At 51.5% G+C, this 18,130-nt stretch overlaps 8 protein-coding genes and 1 non-coding gene across 9 annotated transcripts; 5 read left to right on the plus strand and 4 right to left on the minus strand.

The window, feature by feature from the left end:
* NCU15149 lies at positions 1 to 90 on the minus strand. Its single transcript has one exon. It is a non-coding gene; the product is annotated as a tRNA-Pro (tRNA).
* Positions 91 to 501: 411 nt separating this feature from the next.
* NCU04983 (lathosterol oxidase) lies at positions 502 to 1,961 on the plus strand. The gene is made up of 3 exons (XM_953157.3): positions 502 to 1,140; positions 1,196 to 1,262; positions 1,320 to 1,961. Exons 1-3 carry the CDS (start codon positions 582 to 584, stop codon positions 1,654 to 1,656), a joined length of 963 nt encoding a protein of 320 aa, XP_958250.2. The 5' UTR covers positions 502 to 581; the 3' UTR covers positions 1,657 to 1,961.
* A 75-nt stretch (positions 1,962 to 2,036) lies between these two features.
* Positions 2,037 to 3,338, plus strand: NCU04984 (hypothetical protein; the record flags this gene model as incomplete). The annotated part of the gene is made up of 2 exons (XM_953158.2): positions 2,037 to 3,007; positions 3,155 to 3,338. The coding sequence occupies exons 1-2, from the start codon at positions 2,172 to 2,174 to the stop codon at positions 3,336 to 3,338; spliced, it is 1,020 nt and encodes a 339-aa protein (XP_958251.1). The 5' UTR covers positions 2,037 to 2,171.
* Positions 3,339 to 3,340: 2 nt separating this feature from the next.
* NCU16750 (hypothetical protein) lies at positions 3,341 to 4,449 on the plus strand. The gene has a single exon (XM_011396065.1). The coding sequence runs from the start codon at positions 3,691 to 3,693 to the stop codon at positions 4,114 to 4,116; it is 426 nt and encodes a 141-aa protein (XP_011394367.1). The 5' UTR covers positions 3,341 to 3,690; the 3' UTR covers positions 4,117 to 4,449.
* A 224-nt stretch (positions 4,450 to 4,673) lies between these two features.
* On the minus strand, positions 4,674 to 6,581 carry NCU16751 (hypothetical protein). Its single transcript, XM_011396066.1, has one exon. It carries the CDS (start codon positions 6,511 to 6,513, stop codon positions 5,356 to 5,358), a length of 1,158 nt encoding a protein of 385 aa, XP_011394368.1. The 5' UTR covers positions 6,514 to 6,581; the 3' UTR covers positions 4,674 to 5,355.
* A 1,036-nt stretch (positions 6,582 to 7,617) lies between these two features.
* On the minus strand, positions 7,618 to 8,470 carry NCU11067 (hypothetical protein; the record flags this gene model as incomplete). The annotated part of the gene is made up of 3 exons (XM_001728220.2): positions 7,618 to 8,207; positions 8,309 to 8,348; positions 8,444 to 8,470. The coding sequence occupies 3 exons, from the start codon at positions 8,468 to 8,470 to the stop codon at positions 7,618 to 7,620; spliced, it is 657 nt and encodes a 218-aa protein (XP_001728272.2).
* A 768-nt stretch (positions 8,471 to 9,238) lies between these two features.
* On the plus strand, positions 9,239 to 12,532 carry NCU04986 (hypothetical protein). The gene is made up of 3 exons (XM_952919.3): positions 9,239 to 10,762; positions 10,838 to 11,960; positions 12,020 to 12,532. The coding sequence occupies exons 1-2, from the start codon at positions 9,538 to 9,540 to the stop codon at positions 11,827 to 11,829; spliced, it is 2,217 nt and encodes a 738-aa protein (XP_958012.2). The 5' UTR covers positions 9,239 to 9,537; the 3' UTR covers positions 11,830 to 11,960; positions 12,020 to 12,532.
* NCU04987 (hemolysin-III channel protein Izh2) lies at positions 12,079 to 13,798 on the minus strand. The gene is made up of 3 exons (XM_952920.2): positions 12,746 to 13,798; positions 12,451 to 12,681; positions 12,079 to 12,386 (listed from the first exon to the last, which is right to left on the minus strand). Exons 1-3 carry the CDS (start codon positions 13,361 to 13,363, stop codon positions 12,228 to 12,230), a joined length of 1,008 nt encoding a protein of 335 aa, XP_958013.2. The 5' UTR covers positions 13,364 to 13,798; the 3' UTR covers positions 12,079 to 12,227.
* Positions 13,799 to 15,371: 1,573 nt separating this feature from the next.
* Positions 15,372 to 17,300, plus strand: NCU04988 (hypothetical protein). The gene has a single exon (XM_952921.3). The coding sequence runs from the start codon at positions 15,915 to 15,917 to the stop codon at positions 16,998 to 17,000; it is 1,086 nt and encodes a 361-aa protein (XP_958014.1). The 5' UTR covers positions 15,372 to 15,914; the 3' UTR covers positions 17,001 to 17,300.
* The last annotated feature ends 830 nt before the right edge of the window (positions 17,301 to 18,130 follow it).

Genomic DNA, 18,130 nt, shown 5'->3' on the forward strand with positions numbered 1-18,130 from the left:
GGGGCCACCCGGGGATTGAACCCGGGACCTCTCGCAACGATGCTCAGGATTGAACCCTAAGCGAGAATCATACCACTAGACCAGCGGCCCTCTGATTTGTGGAATCTTGCACAGAAACTCAGTATCTATATACCCACCCGTAATAGGGTACCGTCACAATAACCGTTCTCCAACGTTTCAACTACATCATGTCCCTGTGTGGAAGTATACATACCTACCTAGGATCATAGGTTTCCAATTGTAATACCATATAACTAATCTTAGGCAGGAAGTTACTATTAGTTGCATCATTGCAGACCGGAGGAGTGCACGTGCCCAGGCACTCGGGGTCCATTGGGAGCAACTCGGAAACAGGCGTGCGTGCCTGCCAAGCAGGCCAAGATGAGATGGACGGGGACCCCTGCTGTGTCGTCGGTACCTGCTTTGCATAACACGCCACCAGCAAGCTACCGGAAGTCAAGGATCCGGGATCTGCTGATTCGAGCTACCCCTTTTCCCCATTCTATATATTCTTTTATTCGTGTGTAGCCGCACGTTCTATTGTTGACATTCCGCTGCATGCATCGCACGGGTTTGGAAAGATGGACGCAGCTTTGGATATTCTCGATCCTCTTGTGCTGGACAGACTATACGCATACCTGTTGCCAGCCGACGATAGCGCGCTGGGCAATGGCTTCGACAACAGCACGTCTGCATTTTCAAAATCGCCATTGCAAACTTCTTGCGAGTCGGCATGGCCACGGGACAACATTCTTCGACAATGCGCTTCCATCCTGTTGATCACCCAGGTCGGTGCTACGCTCCTATACTGGGTGTTTAGCGCCTTCTCGTACTATTTTATCTTTGACCGCCGTCTCGAGTACCACCCGCGCTTCCTCCAGAACCAGGTACGCCAAGAGATCATCTCATCCATGACCGCCGTGCCTTGGATCAACATCATGACCCTGCCATTTTTCCTGGCGGAGGTGCGCGGAAAGAGCTTGCTCTACACTCGCGTGGACGAGTATGGCTGGGCATGGATGGCCATCTCAACAGTGCTCTTCATGATCTGGAATGACCTCATGATTTACTGGATTCATCGGCTTGAGCACCACCCCAGTGTCTACAAGTACATTCACAAGCCACACCACAAGTGGATTGGTAGGCGCACACCCCCTGGACGGAATCCCAGCGTTTTCCAGCTAACACGACATAGTGCCGACTCCGTGGGCAGCTCTGGCTTTTCACCCACTCGATGGATATGTTCAGTCCCTCCCTTATCAGTGAGTTTCTCCTGTCCTCTGGGCTCCATTGTGGGCGACCTTTTAACGTGTTGATAGTGTGTTTGTCTTTATTTGTCCGGTGCAAAAGTACTTGTATATGGTTCTTTTCGTTCTGGTGCAGGTGTGGACAATTCTCATCCATGATGGTGACATGATCTCGGGCCACTGGCTTGAAAAGTATATCAACAGCCCGGCCCACCACACACTGCATCACATGTATTTCACCGTCAATTACGGGCAGTATTTTACATGGGCCGACAACTACTTCCAGTCGCATCGGGCGCCTCGTCCTGATTTGGATCCGCTTCATGATGCACTCAAGGTTATGAGAGAGAAGGGGCTGGTAGACGAAAAGGGAAATCCAATTCCCCAGAAGAACAAGAAGGACGAGTAGATATAGTGTGACGGCTGACGGACGCTGAGGATCATCAGTAATGGATGAGGTTGTACATGCGATTGTTGTGTTAAAGCGTTGAGAGGCGAGAGGACTCACGTACCATTTCCTAGAAAACGCCTGCCGCCCTTACACAAAACATACAACTGCTACCTCTACTAGTGGAGCTAGCTAACTATAATGTTTAAACACTATTACACGAAAGTACGGTACTTTCCTTACCTCTATCTTTTAAGTAGCCACCTACCTGATGTGGATGTCTCATCTGCTGTGCTTTATCATTGATCAGATACTGGAAACCTTGCCCTAACCCTAACCCATAAAGCTGCAGGCGGCGCTTGCTTGCAACTCTGAACACCAGCACCTGCACAGTACGGTCCGTAGGTATACAGGGCACCGACTGACACCGTCATTCATTTAACTGATCAGCACTGTTGTTGTATACAAGCATTCAGATGCATCCTTGATGGGTCTGATATAACCTAACACGCGCAGCTCCCTGCACGTCTCCGGCCATGCCACGACAACTGCCCTGGAAAGTTATACCAAGTCAAAAAAAGACTGCTGCTGCTCCCGCCTCAGAACCCAGCGCAACATCACCTTCGGCTCGCGCCGCGCAGTCATCAAGCAAAGCGAAGCTGAAGCTGAGCACGAGCGCAGATGGGCTCAAAATTGTACCTGGCCATACAGCACGAGGCTCAGACACTAGCCGTCGTCCACATCTGCCCCGGTTCCCATCGACATCGCCGCCACCTGAGCCTCCGAGAGAGGAGTTTATGATTGAAGGCCTTCGCTACGATGATAGGTATCGCATGGTGGAGGACGAGTTTCTCTCCGTAGCCGGCGAGTTTACTCGCCATTTGCACGCCGCCGAGTACCAGCGGCTGAGGAACCTTGCGAGTTCCAGGAATGCTGAGACCATTGATGATATCTCACGTCCTGTCACGGGCGCACCAACGAGTGCTGTAAAACGAAGGCATGCCAGACTTGAAACGGCTGCCAGACAACAGAGAGGTTTAGCCAAGGTCTTAGGGAAACGGGTTGATCACAACTCGGACCCCGAAGACAAGCCCTGGACAGGCACCTCGCTGCAGGGCCTAATGGATAGCCCAAGGAAGAAGAAGGTCCCGTTACACCGCTCATTGAGTTCCCTGAGCGCTTCAGCTGGGTTCCGAGCCGCAACCCGTTCGAATCCGTCACTGGAACTGGCCGTGCATATGCAAGGGAGACTAGGCAACCGAAAGCCACCAAGTGAAGACAAGGGCGACGACAGCGAGGATGATGACTCGGCTTTGGATGGGCACACATCGTGGTCCCCAAAGCTCCATAGGGCTCGAGTTACCGAAATGCCGTCAGTCTCAATGCTCTCTGCCCGGAATACCACCGAAAGTAGACCATCTCAGACATCGGCGCATGCTTCGCGCGCCTCCAGTGATCAAGGCACGCGGTTAGACAGGACTTCGCATCCCATTGCTCCTTCTCCTAAACAAACCAACAGGCTCAACAAGCAGGAAACTTCTAGCGACCAGGATGAAGAGGAAGACGACGCTGATTTGTTCTCTCGAGTTCGTTCCCGCAGGGCAGCCCAGCGACGAAGACCCGGCTCTCCGGTTATCAAAATCGAGGTCAAGACGGAGGACAGCCAAAGTGCCACCTCATTGCACGAGATACCGTTTCTCTAAATCACCAGTGGATCTGATGACTGCGGTGCCAGGTATCAGCCACATTATTCCCCGGGTTGAAGCATGATCAGAAGATTTCCAAGTCTTACCGGCCAAAGTATTCGCCAAACTTTAGAGCTTCCTCGACGAGCAGAATTGGCGAAATCTTGACCATGGAAGGCGACAGCCTTGCGCTCTGTCACGAACCGAGCAAGCTCGTCCATGCCAGCGCTGCCCAAGGCGCTGAGTGACTTCCTCTTTACCTTAGTACCAAGAGTGGGGGTGAGGTGAGTTACGGTGGTGCCCTCGGAGAGAAGGTTCTTGTACGAGATTTCGGCATTCTTGCCGTGCTCGCAGTGCTCGAAAGCCTCCAATGGGGGGGCTTTCACCCTGGCTTCCAGGTAGAGGGGTAATGGGAATACTGCAGAGGACGATCAAGTCGGTATTGGCTCCATGGAACAGCAAAATATGTCCACCCTTTCCATTCGCAGGGCTTGATAAGTTGCACCTTAGCGGCCTGGAAGCTTCTTTTATCAGATCACTCAGCTTCTTTGTTGAAGGCAACAAGGGGGGGGTTTTCATAGACGCCTCTGTGATGCACAAACTTGAGCTTCACGGGGTTCACCCTGGTATAGTCTGCAGTGAGCAGTTTCCTCCTACCAGTCAGGACGGGTGCCTGATTCCTTCTCTAAAAAAGTACATGGCATTAAACCCACCTCCTCGAGCTGTTGTCCGAAACGAAATGGGTTCATCGTCCGCAGGTTTGATAGGAGATGCCCATGATGCAGGCTATGGATGATATTGCGTGAGCAAGTTATGTTCAATTCAAGATTGTTGCCCAGTATGAGTAATGCAAATAGGGCTCAGGATTACGGCCTATTGCTTTCAACTCAATGCGAACCGGTGCCAATCCGGTACCTTGTCGGAGGACACGAACGGCTGTTAAGTAAGGGTGTAAGAGGGGTGTAAGAGGGGCTGTTGTCTGGGCCTCCAGAAGTCAACCGAGGAAGTGTACTCACAGACCGCTTAGCCGTCTTACCAAGCCAGCAAGGTATGCGTTGTCATTCAGAGCGTCTGGGGAGCAAATGTCGCGTTCTATAGGCGTGCGCATCATTGAGCATTGTTATGAGCAGGTGATGTGAGACGCGGAGTGAATATGTGATTGCGTATAGTGGTGATTGGAGTAGGGAGCCCATCATGGCCTCTAACGGTAATCAATACGTGAGAATAGGCCAAGATGCATTTATCAAGAGTCGAGACTGCCCGCGAAGCTGACATCGGGTAATTAGTTGTCGACGAGAAAGATCGGGGAACAATGACCTCTTGAACTGAGTAACGGTTACGTGGGACAGCTGGCACCATGTATCATTCATTGACCTATACCATATTACGGAGGATATTGATGGAAGCAAATGCCAAATTCATCATGAAATCCCTCTAAATCTTCTGCAATTTGTTACTGAGAATCATAAATACCATGCATGCCTTGTGTCTCGAGATTGCCTGGTAGTATCCCCCTGATTGAGCTCAAATTGGGCTTTGCGAAAGGCTTGGTCCTGGCCCCGGGAAAGGGGCGGAGAGGGGGGATATAACGGGAAATGATGAATGACTCAACGCCCCTTCGCTTCCAGCGCTTCTACTGTTGCGGACTAATTCAACCTTCCATCATGTTGGATCCGTGATTCATAAGGCAGGAGCATGTTTCGACACTCGATTGGTTTTCTGGCGCTTATCTCGTCCTCTCTAACTTTACGTCAACCTTGCTCATTGTCCCGTCACCTAGCACTGTCATGAGTGCGATCTGGCACATCAGAAAAGTGTATGCCGATAGAAAACAGGGAAACTTGAAGGTTTGGTCGAAAACTCTGACTTGCTTTCTACTCGAGGTGTGTGTACTTCGTGCACCATAAAAAGACCGCTTGAATTACGCCCAAGATTTCCGCCTATATCCACTTCACATCTGCCTTCCTCTTGGAATAATGGAATCCCTTGGGTCCCTTGGTAAGGTACCCCCACACACCGCTGATCAGTCGAGCCGTTAACCAGGCAACTCATTGATGTACTGAAGATGTTTTCCACCGTACGGTTTGTGTGCATGTCCCACAGCATAGCCCTGACCTTCCGAAGCCTCGGATATCAATGGGGATGGCTGGAACGAGGCAGGACTTGTGGTGGCTGGAGAGAAGGCCGAGGGTGATACCGTCTGTCCGTGTAACTCTGAACGCAAAGACCATGGGCGGTCGGTCTGGGGGTCGAGTTCACTGATAATCGGGGACGCATGTAGATCTTCCGAGTTCCCCTTTGGCGAGATTGGCGACTTGGACTCCTTTCCTAGCATATCATCGGCCGTGTTCGCAGACCCGTCGGCACCAGACGGGCTGTGTCCATCCTCTGCTCTTCGTCGGCGGACTACAAAGAAGATGGCAAGGCCCACCAGTGCCAAAATAACCGAAGCAACGCTAACTATGCCCACAATGGCACCGGTACTGAGGTTCGAGGAGTCATCGGTCGAGGAAGCTGTTGTGGGTCTAGGTGGAACAGCAGATGGAGCAGACGTGGAAGAGCCCGTACCAGCCGTGAAGGTTGCCTGGGAGCTTGCTGAATCTGGAGAGGAGGTGATTGTCTGGACTGAGGTGGTCCTGGGCTTGTGGTATACCAAGGATGGGTCGGATACGAGCCAGTTGAGGCTGCTCTCGTCCAGATGTGAAGGAAGTTTGACGACATTGGGGATGATGCTGGCAGTGAAGGTTTGGAAGGCAGCGGAGACGTCGGTGTTGGGACAAACTTTGTCCTTGTCACATTTGGCTGGGGGTTTCGTGATGTAATCCGGATAGTCGTTGTTCTGGATGCACGGCATCCACTTGAAGTCATCGTCACAGTAGATAAGGCCGGACCAGACAGAGGCATCATAGAACTTTTGAGGGCAAATGGGATCTTCATAATCTTTGTCTGTGCAACCAGCGACGTAGGTGGTGAAGAAGTCTGCATCGAAACATGCACCTTCCTCGAGGCACATGTCGCCGAGCTGGCAGCACCCGACGTGGCCAAGAGCCGCATTTCCACAGGCGACATAGTGGTTTGGAAGGGCGATGGTCTTCGAAGAAGTCTTCCTGTAACAGGTGCCGTTGCTGATGTTCGGGTCAAAGCCGTCGATGGGGCCGCCAAGGTCGCGAGGAAGAAGGCGAAGGCTGACCATTGCAATCCAGGCAGTTGCCCCTGGGTACTCTGTGATGCAGTGGTAAGCAGGGCCGGCAGAACGAGGGGGACTGCTGTGAAAGATAGCAGGAGCGCAAATGAAAAATGGTCGGAGATCCGGGTAAGGTCGAGGAGATTGGCGAGGATTGATGGGGCTCGTCAATCTGGGCCGACAGCAACTTGAGTTCGATTAGTTCTGTCAAGCGTTGCAATTTCACGCCACCATAGGTACTCTAGAGATCCAGTATTGCAGTGAAAACGGAAAGAACGTGCGAGGAAGGAAACAAGGGAAGTGAGGGAGGTGGACAAAAGGACACATTGGGCAGGCGAGGCCTAGAAGAAAAGGCGGCCAGACTGGACTGAAGGGGGCCTCCTTCCCTGAGCGCCTGAATGTGCTTGCTTGATTGAAAGTTTGATGAAGGGTGATCATGCAAATTGCCGTCTGTTCCATCATGTTGTCCACCTAAACCTCCACGTTTCCACCTTGACGTCCCTTGTCTGTTCGCCTCGCCCGCTCGCCGCCCCCAGCGGACCTCGCCGCCAGTCAATCTTCAAGCACCTTTGGTCCCATGCGACAGTACACACTGCCAGCTCATGGCCTGAGTGCGTACAGTACGACCGCCTAGGATAACACACTGCTGCGCTCCAGGCTTGTTGACTGAACAAATGTTGAGGTCGATGCGGGTTTCCGTTCTGGAGAGGAAAGAGCCGCAAGAAACGAACGATGGTGGTGAACGGGTGGCCTCCATCCTTTGCCATCCGTCATCCCCGGGTTGCCGACTGGTACCCGTGCCCGACCAGTTGCCGAGACAGCAGCAATTTCAACACCAAACCTTACTCGGCAGCCTAAGGTCGCGTGTACAACCCATATGGGATAAAAAGAAGGGATGAAATTGATGAGCAAAAACTGCCATTAGAAGTCTGTCTCGCCAGTGTTTTCCACCGCCTTGGGGACGCACTCAGCTGGTCTCTGCGGCATATTCACTATTCGACCAATTTGGCTGCCACAAATGCTTCGTCAGGCAGACCTCTTCGTCTCGGTCTTCGCATCGCTTCTGATAAGTGCAAATGCCCATCATCAGGTTATCCATCCCGCTGCCATTCTTCACCTGTTGTGCGTCATGCTGCTGAGTCTTTGTGACAAGTACTGGCAAGTCATGCTCGTCCAAGGGGTGCTGATGGGCTTTGCAATGGGTGCAGCATTCAAAGAGTTTGACAAGAAGCGATCAGCCGCACTGAGAGTGGTGGTTTCCGGATCCTCTGTTGGCGATATCGTCATCCCCATTGCTTTGTCCCCGCTGCTCAACAACTCCAGCTTCGGGTGGTCCGTAGGCATCACAGCCCAGGCTTCCTCGTCATGCCTTTCATGCTCTTCCCTTGCATGGCCGTCAAGGCCCGTCTGCCCCCGAGAGATACGAACTTCTATATCCCGGCCGCTTGCAAGGCAACCAGATGCATTCTCCTTATCGCATCTCCGTTCTTCATCTTCATTGGTATGTTCACTCCGCTCTTCTTTATACTCACGCCGAAACACCTGCTCGCTATCCTGAGCGCCGCCTCGACGTTTAGCCGTGTCATCCCTGGTATCTCGGCCGACAAGTACGGACGACTCAACCTTTACGCCCTTGAGGCCATCTTCACGAGGGTCATTATCTTCTGCACGAACTCGGCTGTAAGTGGCGCAGCGCTTAGTGTCTATTCGGTCGTGTTTGATTTAGGTTCGGATCTGGCACTATTATCTCCGGGGCATCGGCCGCCTTCCCCATGAGCACCAAGAGCCAGCAAGACATAGGAACCTTTATGGAAATGGGCATGGCCATCAGCGCGCTTGGAGACCTGATCGGTCCGCAACATCGGCCAACATGAGGGCTTCTCGACGTGTCCATGTTTCGTGGTGCCATCTGTTTGCTAGAAGGTTTTGTTGCACTTACGACCAAGCTGGCCACTCCTGAAGGCATTGTGGGCAAGGTCTGAATTGTTGTCATGGGCCACGGCTGTGAGCGCACCATGGATGCACATACACTGGTGTTGGGATCTGTGACGCAGTTAGATCCTGATATCAATAGCCACATATCGTGTTTCACTCAGTCGATTGCCTTATATCGAGAAGACAAGAATCACGGCTTGCTGGTGCAAAGCTTGACATGGCAACATAGGGCGGCGTAGTGGAGTTTTATTTTTTATTCTTTTGTAAGGCTGCACACAATGTTGATCTGATGATCTGCGTCCGTGACGTGACTGGTCAATTGCGGGGTTGCGGTTTGGCGTTCCCACACTCAAACGCCTGTGCAGTCTTGGCGGACGTGTGCGTGTACACACACACACAACTTTTTGGCAAAACGGACCATCGACAAAATTTCATTTGCTTATATCTCTACCAAACGAGGAGATGAAAGAGAACCGACTTGAGATTTAGAATTAGAGTACTTAAAATTATCAAGAGAAAAGTTTTTTCTATAGGATAATTGAATTCCTTCATCTTCGTCTTTCGTTTCAGTAGTCCATTTTGCCAAAAAGTTGTGTGTGTGTGTACACGCACACGTCCGCCAAGACTGCACAGGCGTTTGAGTGTGGGAACGATCAGGAACCCGGCGAGCTTGATATCCACTGTTCCAGGAGAGAACCCCACCCCACTGAAATTCACTGGCGTGGCGTGTGCTTCACACGTTACTCCACCAGTAGCAGTTTGCGGTTTCCCCAGATTGAATAAATATACTATGGACTATCTTCAACTTCAAAAAAAGTCTGAGCCTTTGGACCCGGGAATATTTGAGTCCCGAGACAGTAGACCAAAGGAAGAAGCAACAATCGTCCCGACATCAATATCAGCACCGTTTTTCATGAGCTGCATGCAGACGGGCTGATTTTGGCCGACATTGTTTAATTTTGGTTTCCCGGCTTATGTGTGTCTCACAACTGCACCAAAACGTCTCGACGACAAACCGAATACCCAAGGGGTGCGGGCAGAGCTGGAGACGAAAAGGGGACACACCGGAGGTCAAGCGGCGGCTTCTGCTCATCCGAAATGGCTCGCCGAACCACAAGAGGCATAAAGAAGAGCTACGTTGAGGCACCTATTGTTTTCGATGATGAGGACGAGCCAATCCCCGTCACATCCAAGGACTCCGACGATGAGGATTTCACTGCCCCGGAGCCCGCTCAGGAGGAAGAGGATGACAAGGATGAAGAAGCCGACATGGCCGATCCTACCAGTGAAGAAGACGAGGCCGAGGACGATGAAGATGATGGCGATGCTGACGGTAAAAAGAACGATGCGTCCTCCCATCCCAAAAAACACCGTAATACGGGCGCTGGCATGATTCAGAGCCGCAAAGGCTTCCATGACATTCCCCATTACCCCCTCGAGACACGCATTGTGACCCGTGTCTACGCAGGTCCCTTGAGGCGATATGCGCGGTATAGTGCCCTGCGCGACTCCATGTACGGGCCCGAGTACAACCGCATCAAGATCATATGGGACTTGGAGATACGATGGGCCGAATTTCCCGCTTTGCCACCCAGGTACTTGCCTCATGAACCCCAGGGCATCTGTCCCAGCCCATGGCTCGCGCCTGCCTTCGAGCGTACACAGGAACAAAATGCTGCTCGATGGTACAATAACTACTACGCCAAGAGTCCCAAGGTACAGCAATGCCATTTGCTTTCTAGTCATGAGGGGGAGCATCTAATTCCTCAAGCCGGAGGTGATCTTGTTACCTTCATTGGACCCTGGGATCGCCAGGGAGAGTTCCGGTTTGCCCAGGGCCAGAGTTTAACGATAACGGCTTCTGGTCTCCCAACGAGCACATCCGAAGACCAAGACGAAAGATCAACAGGCTGGATGCTCGACATTGGAAGTATTCCGCTTGCCATGGGCTGGGCTCCATCTCTTGTCAATGCCAAGCAAGTTCTCGCCATCGCAAGCATACCCTTCGCGGATCAAGAACCTAGGCGACAAGAAGACGGTGCAGATAAGCACCAAGACCCCAGTGCTATGGCTGAAGGCTGCGTCCAGCTTTGGGAGTTCACACCAAAAGAGGCAGGTAAAACGCTGGCTCGACCTTCCACCACCCCAGCGCGGCTGATCAGGACATTGTGTTTCAGCTGGGGCCGGCCAAAGCGACTGCAGTGGTGCCCCGTGCCTTTTGAGTCAGTCGGTAGTTATGGGCTACTAGCTATACTTACAGGAGATGGAAAGGCCCGGGTTATTGACGTCAAGAAGGCTGAAGACGGGAGCGCTCCCGTTTACGGTAAGTCAGACGTAGTTAAATGTTTCCTCCATCCGATATTCTGAGGACCTCCTGGCTAATAGAACGCTTATTTAGAATGGGTACAATCGCCTGTTGTCACCCTTGGTATCGATGATGACTACAACAACAAGGTGACTTGTCTAAGCTGGGTGAATATCAACCGCATCGCCCTCGGTCACTCGGATGGGTCTGTCACACTGTGGTCCATTTTTCCCCGAAAGATGCTACAAAGAGTCGGAGTACACACCACGTATGTGATCGATATATGCTCAGCCTACCCGTCAAATCCCTACTTGGTCGCCTCGATTCCCGTCGGCGGATGTGCAACCTTGACCGACCTGTCGCAGCCAAGCTCCGAACTCACATACTTCCCTGTTCCCGCTATCAGCTTCCAGCCGAACATGCTTTGCTGGAACGAGTCCATGCAGGGTTTCATGGCTCTCTACCCATCATCCACGCCCAACACGACGATTGCGTTCCTACACCATCGCTTCTTTTGCCAGGCTCGTAGTATCTGCACGGGTCCGAACACTATCACTTGCATTTCTGCCGGAGCTACGCACCCGTTTGTGCTGGCCGGCTGTGCAGATGGCTCGCTATTCTCTTGCAACGCTCTGCAGAAGCTCTTCAAGCAGAAGGGGGAGCCTTTACAAAAAATCAAGGTAATGGAACACGAATACAGGCCGATTAGACGTCCTGAACTTCAGGAAAAAGATAGCAGTCGTCCCGTCAGAGGCGCGGTCCGGATCTTGCAAGGTTTCCTACCGGAGCCCAATGACGATCCCAGGACGGAGAAGCGCAAGGAGCTGGACCGGAAGAAAAAGCTAGAAAGAATGAAAACGGCGTCTGGAAAGAAAAAGGGCCGACCAAGGAAGAATGGAGGCACCGTAGAGGATCTAGATCGGGAGGCCGAGCTCGACGACAAGCTTGCATCGCGCGTGGTCACCCATGAGCCGCTGACCAGGCTAACGACGATTGTCTGGAACCCGAACATGCAATACAGCTGCTGGGCGGCGTGTGCAATGGCTTCGGGTATTATCAAGGTGATGGATCTTGGAGTGCAGTAAACTAAGGATCCGTTGACTATGGCGAGCCACGGAGGGAGTAATGCCCAATATACCAAAGCGGGAAATGACTATCAAATGATCCAAAGCGAAGCATGATTACTCTACGACAATCCACCGGACGGCGAAATAGGGTAAGCACATGGACTGAATAATACGTGTCAAGCTCAAAGTTAACCCTGATACATAACAGCGCCAAGTGTACCAATGTAACAAGTCGCTTCTTGTTACATTGGTCAATTGACCTCATTTGCCCCGAGCAGCATCAGTTTCGAAAAAAAATGATTAAGTCAATCACTTTATCCATCCATCCATCGATCTATTTATCTATCTGTCTATCTATCTCCACACACTCTACCTTCTAGTATGCAGTCAACATGCCATAGTACTTGTATCAGGTCTCAGCAGGTGCCTCCCAAGACGGCGTGATGGTAGTCGAAAGCCTTGGCCATACCATGTAAATGAGTGGCTGCCGCCAGAACGACAAACACATGGAAGATCTGATGGGAGCTACCCCAAATGTCAAAACGACCGGGATACCGACATTCAGGCCATCGAACCTGGTGTTTGCTCTAGTCAGAACCCGGCAGTAAGGATAAAGAGATATAAGAGTTGAGGACTTACAGCATACAGGAGGGCGCCGAAGATATACATGGCTCCTTGAAGCATGACCCATCTGAGTCCCATGAGCTCATCTAGTTGGGTGAAGGAGGTGAAGGTCAAGGCGTGCAAGATGGGGACGACTCCGGATGCGCCGAGACCGACGAACATCATGGCACGGTAAGGGCGCCAGGCGGGAGTGCGAAAGTGTTCAAACCAGGAGATGGTGATGCACCCAAGACCCAAGAGACAGATCTGTAAGCATAGGATGTTTTGTTAACACCAGTTTGACAAGTGTATCATTCTCTTTTCAACTTACCATGCTCAGGTAAAAAGTCAACAAGGCAGGATAGCAAAAGAAGCCATAGTACATGGTTGGCACATAGCTCCCGACAATGAGAAAGACGATTCCAGTGTAATCCAGCTTGTTTCCCCACTTGGCCACCTCGGGGCTGTGGTTGGACAGGGTATGGTACGTAGCGCTCATACCCAGGCAGCAGAAAGCGCCCAAGAAGAAACAGGTGAAGACGAGGACGTCCGACTCGGAGGCGGACGCATATCTTGGGGCAACGGCATTGTAGAGAAAGAAGCCGCCAAAGGTGAACGAGATAGCGCCTAGGAGATGAGTCCAGATGTTGACAAACTCATTGTGCAGGTAGAAGATGGACCAGAAGGATTTCTGAAAGCTGTTGGAGGTGCGGCGGTAGCCCGAGTGGATGAAGTGGTTATCGCGGCGCCAGTGGGGGAGTTCATCCCACAGCACCAGCAGGGCGTCCTCGATCCGGTGTTCGACATCCTTGGCGCTTTCCAAAAGGGAGTCGGCGGCGGAGGAAAAGACTCTGGAGGCGGAAGCGATCGAGGCGGTCGAGGGCCGGCGACGTTCCCGGAGTGAGACGCCAGGCTGCCGAGGGTTGGAGTCCGCGTCTCCGGTTGGCATAGTGCCCTTTTTTTTTTTTTTTTTTTTTTTTTTTTTTTTTTTTTTTTTTTTTTGTTATTCCCCTTAGAGAGTTTGCGTTTTCGCGGTATTCGTTTGGTGTTGGTGTTGTGGCTTGTTTAGAGACAGTGGTTGTCAAGTATCAAGATGTAGATTGATTAGAATCAATTTACTAGTACAGCTATACTTGTAGACAACATTGTATGCACAACTGTCAAAGGCAGATTCCAGCTTTCTGTTGAGCTCATGGTGGTTTTGGTGGGCTGTCATGTTTTCATGATCCTCGACTGTTCTACTATCAGAGATCCGGGTGGAACCTACTTCAAAGCCCATGTGCCCCCACTGGTCCTCCGAACCGTGGTGTTACTCCAGAGGAAGCTTGGAGTAGCCACTACAAGAAACGAGGTAGGTACACTCGGCGACATACATCACTCTTCAAAGCAATGGCGTTACAAGCTTCGTATAATGGAAAAGCTGCTATCAGACTAGGTATGTAGCTAGTAATATTTTACCACTACGAATCACTTGCTTCGAAGGAAGAAGCGCTTGTTGGGAAGAGGTAGCGTTGTTTTGTGTCCGTCGTAATGCATCTTTTTGTTGGGTGAATACTTGCCGTGTCAGGAGTTGAGGCACGGTTCTCCGGAGCTGACAGCTGATTGCCGCCTGGTAATCGCCTGGCACGATGGTGCTTGGGCGCTGTACAGTAGTGTGGAGGTAGGAACGCATATCGGGTAAATACGACTTCACTGAAAACCAACACACTCTCCGACGAAGTGAAAGAGGAAGGATCGATTCAATGGAAGCGATTGATATCTGCCCTCCTGCCTAAAATGTCCCTCATAGCATGGATGCAACTTTCATCATATGATGTCACCTTTTACGAAACCTGACCCTTTTTCCTCTCGCCAGCTCATCCTCCCGCATCGATGGTTCAGGTCCTTCGCAGCCCCTCTACCATAGACAAAAACCGCCCATTTAGCGTCAAGCGGACAACGCTCCGTCGCCGTTCCCTATCTACTCATCTAACTACCACCTGTTCAACTGCTCCTCAAATGAATGGACCAGGTGTGCCATTGGCCTCGAGCTTGTCAATGCAAGTGCATAAATCCATTCACTACCGATACATGTCACATTTCTTGCCTCGTCGCCCAAACATCTGCAGTCAGCTCAAGTGCCGACGGGAGCATGATGTTCCCCAGGTCAAGAGAGGCACAAAAAAACTAACGGAGACACGAGATGATGACCTAAACCAACCCACCATTGTGTTCCCGACAGATTCCCATATGACATCCGAAGGGAAATGACAACCACCGACTCCGGTCATGGCCCGTCCAGATGGATAAGGTCGAGAAGACAACCCACACGGAGTAACCTCATCTCTATTCTTGGAAACCAACCTTGTGTGTTTCTCCGTCTCGACCCTTCTTCAGTATACACCTTCGTTATCACGTTGGCCTGGTTGGTCTGCGTCTGTCCATCCCCCATATTGAGGTGGCGATCTTATGTTCGACAAGGACAAGTGTCCGAGCAAAGTTCAAGGCACCTTCATGTTTGGTTCAGAGATGCCATGCGCCCACAATTACCCAAATTACGAGAGTGCGGAAGACCTACGGATTAGGCGTTGAGACAGTCTGTGTCTACGCGACGAGAGACAGCTGAGGACTGTTCGTGAAAAGCAGACAGACAGGTCGCTGACTCTCACCACTTCACCACCTCGGCATCATCAATTTCTTACAGAGCAAAAGCGCCCCGAATGTGACGCAGTTTTCGTCTCCCAACTCCTGCGACAAATGTTACGGGCCGCCGGGGCTGTGCGCTGCAATATCTACCACCATTCATACATGAATCACGGATGGGAAGCAGCACGTCGCCCACGCCAAGTTGGGTCAGGGTGGGTGAAAACACTATGTCAGTCCTAAAATAGCCCGTCCCCTTGCTCTCATCCACATCTGCGCCTAAATCCCGACCAGAGCATATTTCGGTTGGCCACGGCCTTAAGTCGCCACTCAACCCAAAACTGCATGCGAACGTCGACTTCACGTTGTCAATGTAAGGGTCTGCATGTCCAGCTACGAGTCCGGGCCACGGGTCAAGAGAGCTTGGGACCTTGGGTCCTTGGGTGACGATGCCGGCCGGTCGGGTAAATCAAGCGGTTTATATCACAACCAGGCCTTCAGCACCTGGGATATCATTTATCCCATATTACCTCGATATTGTCGCCACCAAACTTCTATCACCATGTCGCCGTATCGCCACCTCACCCACGTCGTATGCTGTTCCGCCCGCAGGATCGGACGGATCTAATCCAAAATATCGATATCGAAATGCTATTAATATTACTTGGCTTCAAGCGGAGGTTAATGAAGGCGGCAAGCGTTCCTGGCATGCATCGAACGATGAGCAACCGACAATGCCATGCCTATATCAACAAGGCCAAGATCCGTACAGTACTTCGATCACGCTTAGAGTTGTTCTCTACAGACATGGGCTTTGCCCAGATTTGACGAACACCAACAACAACTAGCACCGGCAGTCCTCCCATTCCTCTGCCACCATGGTCGGATCAAGCCTCATTCTGCCACTGCTCGGCTTTGGTGTCGTCCATGCCTTGCCAGCTTCTAAGAAGGTGGAGGAGCGTCAGACCTTCGTAGGAGGTGGCTGGAGCGATTTTCCCGGTGACGGCAACGCCCCTCCAACGTGCTCCATCAACATCCCCATCTGTCAGCAAGCCCCCTGCATCTTCTTCCCCAATCCGGGTGTCATCAGACCCGGTAAAGAAAAACGACAAGTTTTGGGACCCGGCTACAGCGACTTTCATCCCGGTGATGGTGACGAGATCCCTATCTGCGAGATCTCTCTTCCCATCAGCGAACAACCCCCGTGTATCTTCTTCCCAATTCCGGGAGAGATTACGCCAGGAAAGCGATCATTCAGCCTCCCGACGGAGTATGCCACCAATGCCAAGCAAGTGATCCTTCAGCTTGAGAACCAGCTGGTGGCTCTTCAAAACAAGAACAACAAGACGTCTGAGGACATCGCTGATATTCGCGCCATCAATACTGCCCTTAGGTACTTGGCGAATATCGATCAGATCTTCGCACCCCCTGGATCCGAGACTGGCTTCACTCCCGGCAAGCGGTCATTCTTCCTGCCTGGCGATTACGCGACCGACACTAAGAAGGTTATCCTACAACTCGAGAAGCAGTTGATTTCCCTTCAGAACAAAAAGAACAAGACTGATGAAGATTTGGCCGATATCCAAGCCATCAAGTCTGCACTCAAGTATCTAGCCGGTATTGACCAGATCTCTGCACCCCCCGGAACTGAGACTGGTTTCGTCCCCGGAAAGCGTGATGCGCCCTCTGTTGGCGCTTACGCTTCAGTCTGCCCGGGGCTGGAAGGTGCCGAGATTGCTCTCGAGACTCTTTTGCACAAACCCAAGCCAACAGTGCAGGAGTACATCATCATCCAGAAGTTGACCAGCTTCCTTGCCGGATGTGGCATCGCCATCGTCAAATCTCCCGATGGCACATGGACTATCATCAAGCCCTCCGACAAGAAGCGAGGTGTTGTTACCAAAGCCGTTGCCGCTCATCAGCCTGCCGCAGACTTTGACCTTGCCGGATTGGAAAAGTCATAGAGGGATGGAGTTCGATAAGGGGTTATTGCAGAAGAGGCGTGCAACGTTGGTGCCCGCGGGAAAAGAGGTTGCCGGTGAGTCGGACGCAGTGGGCAATGGCGGAGCGCCAATAATAGGAGCGGCTCACAGCAGGTCATGGAAAGGACGGTGTGCCTGTCGGTGTTTACCGCCGATAACCTGGGTGTAGATGGAGAAGAAGACCTTGGCCATCCCTTTCTCGATGTTTCAAGGCCGGAATTTACTACTATCTGTTCCATCCTTTCTTTTCTCAAGTCGGAAAGTTCTACATGTTCCTCGGTTCTTTTTTTTTTTTTTTTTTTTTTTTTTTTTTTTTTTTTTCCTTGTTCTTGAGAGTATCACTAAAGGTTTGATTGATCTCTTACATCCTGACCCAGATCGCTGCGCCTCGAGAGCACGTGCCTCAGCCCCCGTAGACTGTCAAGATCGATCCCATTCCAAGATATCAATCTAGTCCACGACGGTAAGTCTCCGGACCCGAGATGGTCTCCAGCTGATTCCGCGTATACCCCCATTCACCCCTTTCCCGTCATATGAACATTGAAATTTGCGTCAAGTGCCTCATCAATCCAGGAGCATTTGATGTTTATATCCACCCGTCGAATAAGTCAAAGGTTATGTGTTCCAGCAATTCACTCCACTGTCGCCATAAAAAGTCGCAACACGCGCGCTTATAGCCCATGATATATGATCTGACGGCGGTAGTCTCCGAGAATTTGAGGTCAAATTTTATACATGATAATCAATTCTGCGTTCATGCATGAAGCCATGCGATCACAGATGTACACACTCTCGTAGAAACGGAATGCTACAAATTGAGGTGCGGAAGGTCAAGTCAGTGCTATCGTCCGATGGACAGCATTGCCGCAATTCACCAGCCAACCTTACCCAGCAGCTGCTCATGACTGGGAAAAAATAATTCTCCATTGACCGGTAGGCCACATCAGATTACTCAGAGCGCCCTCCTTCGGACGCTCGGAGCATCTTGGCTAATGTATGAAGTGCCATTCCAGTTACGATGATATCCACCAGGAGAGTTGACCGTCCGCATTCGCTCCCGAGCCTTCGAGGAAGACATCGAATGGTTGACCCTGAACATTGAGTCAAGAGAC

Source organism: Neurospora crassa, linkage group IV (assembly GCF_000182925.2).
Source record: "Neurospora crassa OR74A linkage group IV, whole genome shotgun sequence".
In the NCBI taxonomy this organism is placed as follows: domain Eukaryota; kingdom Fungi; phylum Ascomycota; class Sordariomycetes; order Sordariales; family Sordariaceae; genus Neurospora; species Neurospora crassa.